At 31.5% G+C, this 15811-nt stretch overlaps 2 protein-coding genes across 5 annotated transcripts in view; one reads left to right on the top strand and one right to left on the bottom strand.

Annotated features, from left to right (window-relative positions):
- LOC113518531 (E3 ubiquitin-protein ligase MYCBP2) overlaps nucleotides 1-15811 on the top strand; it is a 162209-nt gene that overhangs the window by 70802 nt on the left and 75596 nt on the right. The gene's annotated exons all lie outside the window — the stretch shown is intronic.
- LOC113517888 (uncharacterized) overlaps nucleotides 11301-15811 on the bottom strand; it is a 33130-nt gene continuing 28619 nt past the window's right edge. The window contains exon 5 of the mRNA XM_026902634.3: nucleotides 11301-15096. Coding sequence (XP_026758435.1) covers nucleotides 13515-15096 — 1582 coding nt within the window. The 3' untranslated portion in view covers nucleotides 11301-13514. The remainder of the gene's footprint in view (nucleotides 15097-15811) is intronic.

Below are 15811 nucleotides of genomic sequence, written 5' to 3' on the forward strand. Positions count from 1 at the left end.
TGCATAGAGACATGTTAGTATTTTTGGGATCCATAATTGAGTGTGTGGTTTGAAGTGGAATCGAAAAATCTTACTCAGTATTTTTTTATTCCAAAATTGTGCAGATTGTGGAGAACATATGAAAATATTATTTTTGTTAGATCCCACCATAACAATGGATTAAAAATAATATACTCGTACATTAAGTTACATGTGGAGATTATGGATCCAAGTGAAAGAACTCTCAAATTGAACATCTATTTTGAAATGAGAAAAATATTTTTAATGTTATTGTTTGATTATTTTATAATTAGTATGTTACTTGTATGTAGAATGATAGCTGTCCTGAGTCGTACTGTATTGTAGTGATTTATGTCGTCTCTATTCACGTATGATATTCGGGGATGCCCAACTAATTTCGGACCCGATAGGATTCCATTCTTTATTCATGAGCGCCGTTCACAGCTGTGTATATTATTTTGTTAATTACTTGTATATAATAATTTATTATAATAGTAAATTATTATATTAAATATTACTAATGTACTAATTTTTCCTAAGAGTAGCTTTTTGCCCGTTGCTTTGTATGCGTAGATTTCAGAAGTTGTTACAAAAGATCATTTCTATATGATGTACCAAAAACATACTGCATTTTAAGTTAGACTCTCAGCAATAAAACTGTGAAAAACACATCCAATTTGGTGCAGTAGTTTTTGCGTGATACAGGAAAAAAAATTATTAGTAAGATACTGTATTATTTATGAAGTACCTACCCTCATTAGACTTGTCAACGTCATTGTAAATACCATAGATTAAGGAGTAACGTTCTTAATACAAGTCTGACTATTTGCTATCTAGCAGCCAAGTATTATGCAAATATATTATTGATAGTCTGATAAAGTCAAGTCACGAATTGACTGATTATTGTTACCTCATGTTTGTATCGCGCTTTAGGGATCTTAGAACACTCATTAGGCTGAGTTATTATATAGATATAAAGCAATTAAATCCCTTGTATATAGTTTTATACATTCTCAATTTTACTGTGTACTTTATTCTTGATTCATGGGTTTTTATACAATTCTAGCTGCTCCTATAGTTTCTAATTTTCTTTAAATCCGTTCATTCATTTAAACCTAATTGAGTAACAAACATTAAACATCATTTTTAATTTTCACTTGTATGGTATCATCATTTTAGTCATTATTCGTCCATTGCTGGATATAGTCCTCCTCTATAGATTTTTTTAATGGATACCAGTGGAGTGGACCCTGCTTGTGCTGGCAGGGCACTAGTGAATGATGATAGTCGAGATTAAAAAGCAGGTCAGTTAGCCCATCGTGATGAATACACTAGGAATTCTACACGATGGTTTCCAGGAGGGATCACATGGAAATAGACCTAAAAGGGTTATATTGGGGGGAAAGGGATTGTTAGTAATGAGGTTTAATAGCCAATCCTATCGGGTCGACCTTCACGCGATTCTTCTAGAAACAATGGGACTGGTAGTCTTAATTATTAATAATCCCTTCCCCCCCACCCTTTCCCATAGATTGCCACAAGGAACAGTTCTGAGCCACCTGTATCTACTGACTCTAACTCTCTCTGTAGCCCGCTGAGTAATTTGAAATTTTGCATACGGGCAATCGTGTAGGACCATGATTCGGTTCCTTATGTCATCACTAAGCAACACGTTGTTTAAAGACATCTTCAAACTTTGAAGTATTTTGGATTAAAAGATGTCGCGTAGTTTTCCACACGTTGCAACCGAGTTGGATTTGTCGGTTGACTTTTATGGTATATGAGGGTGTAATAATAAATTTATTAACCATAGTATTATTTGCACCATATATGTTATGATTTCTATACACACCTATAGATACGGTTCTTTTCTTTTCGGGTTCTTAAAGTCGACTGGAAGTGATTCCTTTAAGGGATACGTCCACCGCTGTACATTTTTATTACAACCTAATATTTATAAGTGATTGTATAAAAGCATATAAATAATAAAATAAATAAAATCATAAGTGTTTAAAAATATCTACTGAAGATTAGAAATAAGATTTGGAGTCTGTCTATTTAGAGTTGATGCCCATATATCTTTTATTAAGTGTTTCTAAAGAAAATAATAGAAGTGTTTCAAATAAAATTCGATAGCTGACCCTACCGAGAACCTAACCCCTACTTTAGATTCTCGATTTTTAATGAATAAGATTCTGACCTTATTTACGAAGAGTAACAAAATATTAAAGTAGATCTTCGAATATATTGAAATATTTATTTAAAACATTAAATAACAAATCTTTTTAGTCATGCTCAATGTGTATTCAGCCATATGTAACGGTGGCAAACAACCATAATAATTTGTCTGATGATAAACGTATATTATGAGTGCCTACACCATAGAGGTGTGGTTTATGTTGCTGGCCTTGAAGGTGTCTTAACAAACCAATTCCATTTCATACCACATCAAGTGAATACTTTGGCGGGAAGCATTCCGCTACTCGAGCCGTTTGCAAGAGGAAACTCCTTTGAAATTCTACTGTGGTTTCAGGGTGTAAGAATGGAGTGCATTTTGAAGTATTGTGATGATAAGAGGCCATGTTTATCACATCTAAGCTTATATTATAAATATAATTTTGTTTGTTTGTAATGCATAAACTCAAAAAATAGTTAACCCACTTTAAAAAATATTTCACCTGTAGAAAGCTACATTATCAACATATGACATGGCTTGTATTTTACGTTAAAAAACCGTGCGAAGCTGGGGCAGGTTGCTAGTCATTACAAAAAAGAAAGACATTTTTCCTTGTTACTGGTACTGTTCAGCTTCTTATTCTGACATTTCCCACCAAGAATTATGATCATTAGTGGCAACAGTCACGAATTACGTTGTAATTGCGAAACAGTTTACAGTAATTTACTACATGAGCCACCGTTCTACATAAATATACATCTTGCTATCTTTCAAACGTGACGTGAATTGCTTTCTCTATATCGCACACGTTTATTTCGAAATTACTTAAAAAAAAGACAAACTTTTCAATTGAATTGTATTTTTGTGTGAAGCACGTTAAGCAATTCTTTATCGACCGACTTTTAAAAAAAATTCTCAAGTCAGTTATATTTTTTTATGTCCATTCTAAATCGATTTGAAAAATTCTTTTGTTTTATCTATTAGGATATACTTACAGATTGGTTCCACAGAAATTTTACCAAAATCAGTTTATCCGTAGTTTAAACTACTGAATTAAAAATAAATTTTTAGACCAAACTATTTATTATAACTGGGTTTGCCACAATTGAATCGGTGTTTTTTTTTTTTTTGGCTCACGATATTTAATTATTTACATCAATATTTTTGAAGTATCAAATTGCTTTTCTAATTTGGTCCTCCCACTTTCCAAAAGAGGTACTTCGCAATCTGTTTGTATTTTTGTTGTAGCCTACGTCGCGAATTCTTTAGATTAAGTAATAAAAGTTATAATAAAAGTTTTTCCTTTGATATTATTCTTTCTATCCTTTTGGATATAAAAAGAATAATCAAAGTTTACTCCCGTGTTGATTCCATATTCTTTTTGTAACGATATAAGCTGACGTTTTCTCTGCCATGACTTTGCAAAAATCTCCTAATGACAAAATCTGTTTTTATTCTAAATTCAAACATTAAATAATCTCATGTCAATCTAAAATATCTTGTCGTTTTCAGATGTATTTTATAGAGATTTAATGGATCTAGGTCAACAGGATGTACCCTATAGGTTTTAATTCCCTTGACAATGTCAAAACATACGCCATTAATGATCGTATCTTCTTGCATTGAAATTTAAATTTTTAGGATTGCAAACTCGAGTATTTGATATTAATTTCAGTTTCATATCCCCGCGTGTTCCTGAAAAAAAAAAGGGTCTTGACAACTGGACGGACAACAAAATGACTCTTTTCCGTTTTCATGTACGGAACCCTAAAAACTGTCAATTTCAATCAATAGTAATGTATTTTAATGGCGATTATATTTATTGAATCCTATTCTGGCTTGGGGCGATTCTTAGTTATTAGACCTCATTGTATTACTTGTCCTTACATTTTAAATGAAACTATCCATTCTGTTCGTCATATTTAATCACGTTGTAATAACGATCCACTACTGCAAAATAAACTAGAGTTATCACCTGATTTATAAACTACGGATAACCCTAGGTTACCCGTGTTTGTGGGTTAACTAAGCTACGGCAACATGAAAGGGCATGCACTGATAAGGTGACTTTTGATTCTTATGTTTATCTTAAAATCATGTTTTGACAAACCTATTGATATAGCAGTTTAATACATAATCTCGTTTTGCGACGGTCGCAGGTTCGTTCTCCAAAGAATAAAACATTCTTATTTCTGACTACGTAAAATTTTCTTTAGTGTGATTATATGATGTGAGCTTTTTTATAGGTAATAATAGAATGGAAAGTCCACATACGCTATTGTTATATACTGGCTAGGCACGAGTAAAAATTTTGTCTATCGTCTGTGTGTTTATTATGGCATCACGCAAAAACTACTGCCCCAAATTGGATGCGGTTTTCGTAGTTGTATTTCTAAATGTCTGACTTAAAACTGATATAGTTTTATCTCATACGTCAGCTAGAATTTCATTCTAGCTATCTATTTCATTCTTTTTTTCTACTTCTGAAATCCACACGTGCAAAGTAGTGGGTAAAAAGCTAGTGAATGATACAATTACATAAAATATGCAGACAAACAACATTGCAAGAAGCAAGCTAACAATGGACGGCCTTATCGTTAAATAACGATCTTTTGCAGGCAATTTTAGATTGGTGAGAAATATTAAACTTCTGCATCGAGGCGTTCCAATACAATAAGTGACTTGGTGTGTTTAAAAGTTCATCACCTTATTTACAACAGTTTTCTTTATTTACACAAAACAAATTGTTGTGTTAATCCATCTTGTTTTTCAATACAAATGTACTCCCGTTTACGTATGTAATACCGTTTCACTCTTAATTCTATTAAATTCATGCCTGATGCGTGATTTTATATTAATTGATAATACTTCTGCGTTGTCTATTATAATCGTCATAGGATGACGTCGGAAGAAATCTAGTACCTCCACTTCTATTTCTGCAGAATAACAAGGTTGTCTTGCATCCACTGAAGGTACATCAAAGCTGCCGTGCTATCGAAATCGGTATTTAAAAGCTGTAAGGATTTACGCTAACACCAAATCTTTTATTAAATATTAACACATTTCTGATAGCAAAGTACCATTTCTAGACAGTTTTGGTTAATATACCATAGTCAATGAGAGACGTCAAACAGAAATTGAATGTGCGAATGTGTGTGATCTTTTAAACATTGGACTACTAAATACTGTACTCTTATATGTACCACCATACGAAATGCATAAGGGTGTAGTAATTAATGTTCATAAGATGATAACATACTTATCTATGAACTAAATCCTCATCCCTGCCCTTGTGAGAGCGTTCATTTACGATACAAAGGTCATTGTCACAATGACAAAGGTTATCAATCACTTATCAGCTTCAGGACGTTCCATTACTTTTTGTTTACTAATCAATCAGTATATAATTTTAAAAATAATTGTATATTTTTATTATTTTTATATAGATATATAATAAAATGTCATCGTTTAACTTGAAAATAATGTATTTGTTGAACTTTAATATAATGTAATTAAAAACATATTCGTTCGATTCTAGATAAAATCACAAGAAGGTAAAATTATGATATTGTTTATAAATTAAGTAATAAACAACCAAATACAACGATTGATAAAAATGAATATAAGATATAAAAACAACTTAGTTCCAGTAAAACTATAACATTTGTTAGTATCAGTGTTTACACAAAATTTTATGTTTCTAGAATCAGAGTATTGGATGGGTGAAGTCGGTTGAGCCATTTTCTTATGATGGTATAATAAACAGATAAACGACTTTAATAATGTCTGATTTGGGTGCTATTGCTTGTTTTTAATATCTATTTAAACCATTATAATTTAGTGCCTAAAAATGATATAGAAGTGGATTGATTGAAACTAATATTTGAATTTATATCAGTATATAATATATTAATCAGAAGCATCCAGAATTTCACATACCTACGTGTTTCTGAATGTTTATACCCATAATTGATCTCAAATAAATTATAAACAACCGTATATTTGTTTTTGGTAGGTGCAACGAAGACGCTGTCCAGGCCCGGACGGTACGGGTGATAGCTTTGTATAACTTCAGAGGTATTTGTTTATTTAATTTCAGTTTATATATAGTACTTACTGTTCGTTACGTTTTAATAACAAAGATACAATTTGTAGCCCAACAGCGGATATGTCAATGAATATTCATATATAATAAAATGTAACCAAGTGTTGAAATTATTACGAAAACAGTCTCTAATTGAAATTAGTAACAAATCAAACATTCAGTCAATCTATTTTTTTTTTACTTGTACTGCTATTGGACGTCATCAGACTGACTGATGGTCGTATCGGTTATACGTTTATTTACATTTACGTAAACACTTAATCAATAAATAATTTATCGCTAAGTGTTATGTAATGTTTATAAAAGTTCCACATACACCTAATTGCTTTGCAGTGTTCCTATGATAATTTCATCCTATATTGGTCACCGTTTCATTCAGTGTTCTTGAAATTGTCTGTTTGTAACGTAAAAATTAAAATTGTATTCTTTTTTTAATATTTATCTCTTATTTTTTATTTTGTTATGTTTCTTTTTACATTTTCTTAACAAAATATGTTGCTATCCACTGCTTGGTTTCTACCGCTTTTCCTTAATCTTCACAAACAATGTAGATTACATATAATCATAGATAAAAGAATAATATTTCCTACTTGTGTTCTTTCTTTATATGTTCTTCGAAAATGAATTTCATAGATACCAATGGATACGAAAGATTTGGTTCCTTTGGGACATGCATAGACTGCCGTGAATCGGTCTGCGCATGCGCACCGGATGTTGTATTTTCGACACCGGCGCGTCACACTGCGATAAATTACGCCGCATTCTTACTTGGTTATTACTGGACTCACTTGCATTCTTATGTTTAGATACATACGTCTCCCCAGCATTCAGAAGTCATTAGCATATTGCATTACAATCTAGCATTTGCCATATATCGCATTGGCGTACTGTCAAATATGAAAAATCTATTTAGATTGTATTTTATTTTGTCGTTTTTTTAACCACCTTCTACTAAGGAATGCTATTATATGAATTGTTGATTTAATTTTAGGGAAGAGTTTAAGATTTTTTTATTAAACATATTATATATACCTAAGTTAGTCTTTCTAGAATTTTGTACGTTTTACGAAACTGGTACCTTGGGGGAAAGGGATTGTTGGTAATGGGGTCTAACTGCTCCATTGCTAGTAATATACCCTTCAAATCGACCTCCACACGGTTCCCCCTGAAACCATCGTGGTTAATTCTAGTGGAATTCGTCACGATGGGATAACTCACATGTTTTCATCAGTGGGAAGGGATTGTTAATAATGGGGATTATCAGTCCCATTGCTAATAGTAGACTCTGTCCTGTCAACCTCTTCGCGGTTCCCCCCTAGAAACCATTGTAATTAATTCTAGGTAAATTCATCATGAAGGGCTAACTGACCTGCCTTTTCATCCTCACATATCGTCCTTCATTGGTACGCCGTCAGCGTATACCGATAGCGCTGGCGAGGTTATCATTCCATTATCCTCCATTAAAAAAAAAGACTTGGTTTCATCCTTTCCTGTCATCTCTCACTGGTGCCCATTTAGAGTATACCGATAGCTCAGGCAGGGTTACAATTCCATTATCACCCATTAAAAAAATAATCTGGTACCTACTCATTTTGAGATAGAAGTTTCATTAAACTATCTAATTATATTTAAACATGTAGAAACATCTGTTTCTACATGTGTAAATATAGGAATGAATTGAAATTACGAGTATTCAATATATTTTGGATGGGGTATTCTACTAGTGAAACTGAAGATTTAAAAAAAATACGATTTAAAAAAGGTAAAAAATTTAAGATTTTCCATACTAATTATTTCCATAATAATTGTCAATTGGATCCGTAATATGGTTATAGAGTAACATTTTTTTTTTTCATCTTTTCTTCAGATAGTAGAATTTCACATTTAAAATTCACTAGCAGAAAACTTCTTTATTAATTTGTGATTTGGTTTGGTGTTATATGGATTTATATTTAATAGTATTTATATGTATTTTCTAAATTTCAAAATATTTCAATGTTGATGTTTAGAGAATAAATTATAATCATTAGCATTCTTAATATAAATGTATTTTCAATATGATTAAATTACATTTGATAATGCTGTAAAATAGATTTCAATAAATTTTCTGTGCACATGATTCGAATCTAAAGGTTAAGGAGTCATATTGAACTTTGGTATACAAGACGGTAAGTCATCGGCGTTGGTCGTGCCTTCTAAATTGTGAGATGTCGACGTTATTTTGCAGTACACAAACATCTCGTATATTTATCTGTATTAGCATTATGACATTCTAATATCTAATAAAAATATATTTTAATAATTTTATAATGTGGGTTTTATTTATTCAGTTTTATTATTAAAGGAACAAATCATTTACCGTAGACTTTACTGTATTTACATTAACATTTCTGTAATTAATAACTCAAAAAAAAAAGAGATAAGCATGTCTTGGAGTTCCCTAACATCTATCTCCTTTAAACATACACATACATATATATCTGTCACGCCTGTCTTCCATTAGGGTAGGCAGAAACAATGGAACACCAAATGCTTCGATTCAAACAAATCACTTTCGCTTCTTCCACATTCATCAATCTTTTCATACACGCTCGCCGGTTATGGGTACTTTTAATTTGGCCCTTCTTCAGCACGTCACCTATTTGGTCGATATACGTCCGTCTAGGGCGGCCCCTACCGACACATAAACATAAATTAATATACCTATCCACTATTGGGTTATAGGAATTGATATTATTGTGTGGTAAGAGTAGTTTTCATTTAAGATCCTAGTTTGAAATGGGCAATGAGACTACTAAAACGCCTAAATAAAAACACTTGGCGACTGAAACAAAGTGCAATTATTTACTCTTCAGCCCTAAGAGGTCTCCTTCGACATTACTGGACAAAAGCTTTACGTTCGAAGGACACGCAACGCCGTCGTAATGTAGGGAGCTTTGTCAATATAGAAGAAACCTTATCTTAGAAATGAAGAGTAAATATATGCATTTTTAGTAAATATTATTCTAATGATACAAATATGAATTAGAAACATTCAGTAGTTTAGGCAGAGATTTAATCTTAGGATCTCTGGCCCGCATTAACGTGAGCAATCGTATTGTATTTCATTTTAACTGACTTTAAAGGAGAAAGAGGTTCTATTTTTTTTGTGCTTGTTACCGCAAAACACTTTCGTTTATAAACTGATTTGGAAAATTATTTCTTTATCAGAAAGTTTTCTTTTAGATTAGTTTCATAGAAATTTTATCAAAACGGGTTCAGTAGTTTAGTTTTTAAATAAAAATAATGGGTTTTGTACTGATTGAAGTCGGTATTTTTTTGTAGAAAAACAACTCACGACGTCATCAATACAATCCACGCGTGGATTCAGGTGGGAATATTTATTATTGATTGATGGCGGCAGACTGTAACAGCGACTACAGACAAGCAGAGAGTATACATTTACATAAGCATATATTTTATCTTTATTTCTATCCAGCATAGAAAAGACATGGCAAAGAAGCTGTTTGCCCATCATATCAGCCATTAACTGTCTACTGCTGAAAATAGGTTTCTCACTCTTGAAGGCTTTTGCCAGTAGTTGCCACGTTTGGCAGACGAACTGGCAAACGTAGTAACATGTAAAACAAGAATGCTTATGCGTAACAAGTATGCTATGGTGATGCTTTAAAAGAGAGGCTGCTGCTCATCCCTTGTTTATTTAGTTCCCTTAATCGCCTCTTACGATATCCAAGGGAAAGGAGGGGGTAACTCATCATATGCTGCGACCATATGGTAATCCCGGCATATAATACAGCTGCCGGGTCGACAGTACCATGGAGATTACAAAATGCACTGTGATGCTTACGATGTCTCTCGTATGTTGCCATTTCTGAGGACTAAAATATTATGACTTGGGACTGTAATTTCACTATTATTTTTCATTCTAATAATCCAACACATTACAAGCAGAGCTGTTTGGCAGCACAAACATTTGTCTTCGACTTTTATCACTCTGTTAAAATTTCTTTTTTCTCTCTTCTTCAATTCTATAAATTAATTTATTCTTGTACACCGGTTAAGTTAATCTAGGGTTTGCAATCCCGTATTCTAGTGATTTCCCGCATGTCATTGGGACTTGCAGAATTTCCGCATTTTTGCATTAAATTCCGCGTGGAAAATTTTGAACAATTTAATAGCAAGAAGTAAATTAAGTAAATATAAACACTGTGTATCCAATGTGTATCCTAATAACATGATAAATACAAAAGTTTGTAAAGATGGATGGAGGCGGTAGATGTATGTGTTATTCTTTCATCCAAAAACTAGTAATTGGATTTGAATGAAATTAGTTACACGGCTAGCTGATATCCTCACTTAACATATAAGATACTTTGTATATTGATTGTACTCGGGTGAAACTGCGAAATACAGCTAGTAAGTTATAAAAATAATATGTTACTGATGTTCTAAACATAGTTTTTAAAGTGTATAATGCTTATTATTTGTTATTTTTTAAATACTAAGAATGATTATGTTTATTTTGTTTAATTATTAATATTTAACAATATAATAATTTTTAGTAACTTTTTTAACCCATTACATTAAGTACTACAGCAAAAAATTATACTTATATAGTAAATAAATATAAAAATGGATTTTATATTATTTTTATATTTATTAATTGATTGGTTTAAGAATAATTCAAAAATAATATTAATTCATACTTTCTAAAAGTTAACAATTGAATTTATAAGATAGTGGAAATTACTTTTAATACAATAACAGCTATAAAAATGGCAAATTTAATTCGAATTTTGAAAAATTTAACACTTAGTACGAGTTAAATCTCTTGTAGAAATTACAGCAAGATCCCGATGTATATGTAAATTTACCGCAAATTTGCAGCTGGAAAGAAAAGAGCGCGGGATTGCAAACTCTAACCTATACTTGTCTTGATATAAATGATAATGGATATAAATATATTGATGACGAATATATTTATCTTGTTGTAACACATTTAATAAATAAAAATACAAATGCACATTCAACATTTATTTTATATTTAACATGAATTGAATATATAATCCCACTTTATACCTAGTAACTGTTACACTCGACATTTCGTCAATTGTACGTTTCTATATACATCGATATATTAATTTATTATCCCCTCCTACTTATAAATGATAAATAAATATAATTTGTCGCTAATTAACAAGTAGCGTCATTTTTATAAGTAAGAGGGCAGATCGTGAACACTGAATTAATATGTATCTAGTAAATGCCATCATATGTTAATGTTTTAAGGTCTATAAATTGTTTGAAAAATAGATACATCTCTGTACTCATATGTATGTATATTAGAGTTTATGTTTTCTACAATACACTTACATTGAACACTGACTACGTCAATTTGACAATCATTTAAATTTTATTTATATAAATATGTCCGTTTAAGTTATATAATATATCTTTACATATTATGCAACTTAAAATGATACTATATAATTATTATATTTTACATATACACTATAACTATTTAATTTTATTTTAACAACAAAGAAGACATCATATTATATTTACTGACAAAAAGAACAATTAAGAAAATATTATAATAAGAATCATTCATATTCTGCAAAGGTTATTTTGTCAAAATTGTCAATTAATCATTTTAACAGAAAGAGGGATGATGGTTTATGTTTTGTTTGTCATATATAACACAAAAAATATTATGGAAACCATTGTCACATGCTACTATACATTATTAAACATAGTACGTTCACAAAAAATACTATACGATACGATTATAATTATGATTGACAATAACGATGTCAATGTAACATTTATTATGGTAATTAAAGCTTTGCTACCAATTTTTCATCTTACATTTCCTATGCTAAATTACATTTCGAACGAAGGAACGTAAATTAAAAGAAAATAAACTCTTATATACCTACATTATATGTACGAGAGGGTATTACTCGCAATATTGTTTTAATTACGAAGCGTAGTAATTATTTAATATAACGGAGTAAAGTTTAATTCAAATTAATATTTTAATGCTTTTCGCTAGCACATTTTCTTAAACAACTGATATATCGATTCCTTTGAACACATTATTTGAAACATTAATCACATTTCAAGTATATTTTTTTATTAGGAATATAAATTTATCCGAAATATATTTCTATTAACAGTAGGTAATTCATAGTTGACTCACTAACCTTTGGAACGATAGAAATTAATATCATTTTCCAAAAGAAAATTAAATATATTATAACTAGCCCCGTAGAAAGTGGTGAACGATGGAATCCATCGATGGATTTCATCGTTATCTCTAGCAAGTCCAATAGATTCATTTGTCACACGTTAAGGGCACCTAATATATTTTCGATAGATATGAGAAGAATAAAATCAAATGCGCTCTACGTTAAGCAACAAAATAATCTGTTTTTTACTACATTATTGTGGAAAGTATAATAGAAATTCTTGATATTTATCTGTTAATAATATTTAATGTTATTCACGATTATAATTGTTACACACATAATATTGAAAAGGTTATCTCTATGGCGTTTTAAAAAGTTAACCCCCTTATTCATAAAAATTAAAACGTCCTATAAATCTATTTTAACTATTAGTGTTTTATCACTATTTTTTTAAATTGAGAATTTAGTGCAAAAGAAAAGGACAAAATACATATAGTTAAAACAGTTTTATAAGAGGTTTGACGTTTTATGAATAAGAGGGTTATATTATAATACAAAACGTTAAGAGTCTTATAGTCTCTTCTAAATTTATAAATAATTCAGGTTCTTTTCCTAAAATAAATTAATATTATTAGATAATTTTTGATACATTATATAATAAATGATTTGCGAAGCATATATGTAATGGACGTTTGACTATATTCGAAAATAATGTGGCACCTCACGCCGATGTGTGGTATTTAAATTAAATTTATAATAACATTAAACATATTATTTACAAAATATAAATCTATAAGCGTCTGGCGCGACACATTCACTCTTCATTGTCCTGCAACATACGTAAGGTAAATATTGTAAACCAAATTAATATCACAGCAAAGAAACGTTGATCGATCAATAAGCGTTCTTGCGGTCCGACGCAGCGTGGCGTGTGGCGTCGTGAACTGAAGCCGTTGGCCATGGCGGCGGTAACGCTAATAAAAATGCGATCTTTAATAAAAACAAAAAATAAAACACTCGAATTTTGGAATTAGCATCGTCTTCAACCGTGTTGATTTGACGGCCCTTCTCCTGGGTCTAATGTAGCAGGTTTTTCTGGTAATGGCCTGTTTAACATTTTACCCGAGGAATTAGATGTATTAGATTTGTTAGATTTTATGGACAAGTGCATAGGGTTCATTGCTGAGCTGCCACCAGCCGTAGTCTTTGATGAGCCATGGTACGGAGATGTAGGACTAGCAGAACTCATTTTTTCACGAACTGCACGAAGGTAAGGACCTCGTGGAATAACTTGTTCGGCAACGACGTCTGGAATGGCACCTAATATGTTCCTTTTCTCCCTATCATTATTCGCAATTTCAGCATATAAATGTACAGCAAAATCTTTTGGCTCAAAATATTCATGGGCCAATGCTGTTTGCCTGTTGTAAGGTGACAAAGGTAATAGCTGGTCCAATGATGGAGTTCTAGTTCCAACACTAATCATCTGTTTCTTATTCTTCCCTATTCTAGGAGTGGTATTTTGAAACGGAAGGTCGTAAATATTTTCTTCTCTTTTTTGTATACGAGTATTTGTATTGCAACTTTCGTCTATTTTAATAAGTTCATATAAATGTTCGATCATTTCACGTGCCTCTACGTAATTTTCTGGGTCTTCTAATTTTAATTTTAAATTTTCTAACAGTTCTTTTGTTAGTTCTTCAGGTATAGTTTGAGTGGTTTTGTCATCCATGTATACTGGCTCTTCGACGTATGTTTCTGGGAGTGCCGTCTCTTGAATCATATCTCGTCTACGTGGTTCATTAAGACGATGTCGCTCTGAATACTCATTTACAGATAATTGTGAAATAGATCTGGCATTGTCAAGGCTATTAGTTCTACCACATACACACAGTCTGTCGCAAAATGTTCCACATGATGAATTTGATGAGATCAAAAAGTTTTTTACGTTTACACAATATCCCTTATGTCTCATCCATTTTATAAAACTTATTAACAAAGCTACAAGTATGCACCCCAAAATAGTCACAATAACAATTCCTATAACTTTTTTATTTCTACCACTTAAACCTTCTTCCTCTGTACCTTTATGTGGAAATCTTGGATTTTTAATTTCGGTATCACTTTTGTATTGTTGACATTTTATAGGATCAGCTTCACACATACCTGTCAGAAATTGTTTAAGTAACATATTTTGGTCGGGAACATTGAAACATCTTGCAGTAAATTCTTCAACAGTACAGTAAGTTTCACTAACATATACTTCCGAGTCACTAACACCAAGAGCATCATCTAACACTTGTGTAATATTACAGTAACAGGGTATACCATAATAATTACCCTTATACACAACTGTATTAGACTGAATTGTTTGTCCTATAAATCCAAGACAGTCTGGATGTATAGTTTCTATTTCGTTGTTACTAAATATTAAATCATGAATGGACGCGCCTGGGGCAATAATAGCATTACTGGGTAGGTCATCAAAGGTATTTCCTTCCATTTGGAGTGTATTCAATGACAAAAATTCCAATCCTCTTTCTTTGAATTTATGAAATTCGTTATTCAACATTATAACTGATACTATAGTCGCACTAATTGCACTTGTCTCGACTTTATCAAACCTGCAATACACAAAAATACAACTTTAGTATAAGAGAATATTATTAAAATGGAATGTACACTATATATATATATATATATATATATATATATATATATATATATATCTGATTTTCTGTTATATTTATCATCATTAAAGTTTTTCATTATTTATTGGAAAGCTTAGGCCTCTGCCAGAATCATATGAAGCAAGCTATTCTTTTCGTCAATATAATTAAAATCTTTCTAGTATATGTTTTTTTTTTTTTTATACAACTTAGAATGGCAAACAAGCTGACGGCCCACCTGATGGAAAGTGGTAACCGTCGCCTATAAACATGATTAGTACCATGGACATAACAGAGTATACTCTTTCGCCCATGATACCCCCCCCCCCCCCTCTGCGTTGCCATTCCTGAAGACTCAGGTGTTATTCCTCTGTACCCAGTAAATTCACGCTATATCCTACCCTTCAAACCGAAACACAGCCGTGCAAACACAACTGCTTCACGGTTGAAACACGAATGGGACAGAGGTACCCAAGCAATCGACTTTTGTACAAAGCTTCTCTCTGATATGTATGCCAATGTTTTCGTATTTTACAAAGAAAAAGTTCTTAAATTATTGGTGGGCACATTGCTTTCATTTATCGTCAAAAGCTATGTAAACTTGTTCTTTTTCGATTGTCCCCAAAAATTGATACTTCCATTTTGTTTCTTTAATCCTTAGCAATTATAA

This window comes from Galleria mellonella, unplaced genomic scaffold (genome assembly GCF_026898425.1).
Source record: "Galleria mellonella isolate WM207_F2 unplaced genomic scaffold, CSIRO_AGI_GalMel_v1 utg33, whole genome shotgun sequence".
NCBI classification, from domain to species: domain Eukaryota; kingdom Metazoa; phylum Arthropoda; class Insecta; order Lepidoptera; family Pyralidae; genus Galleria; species Galleria mellonella.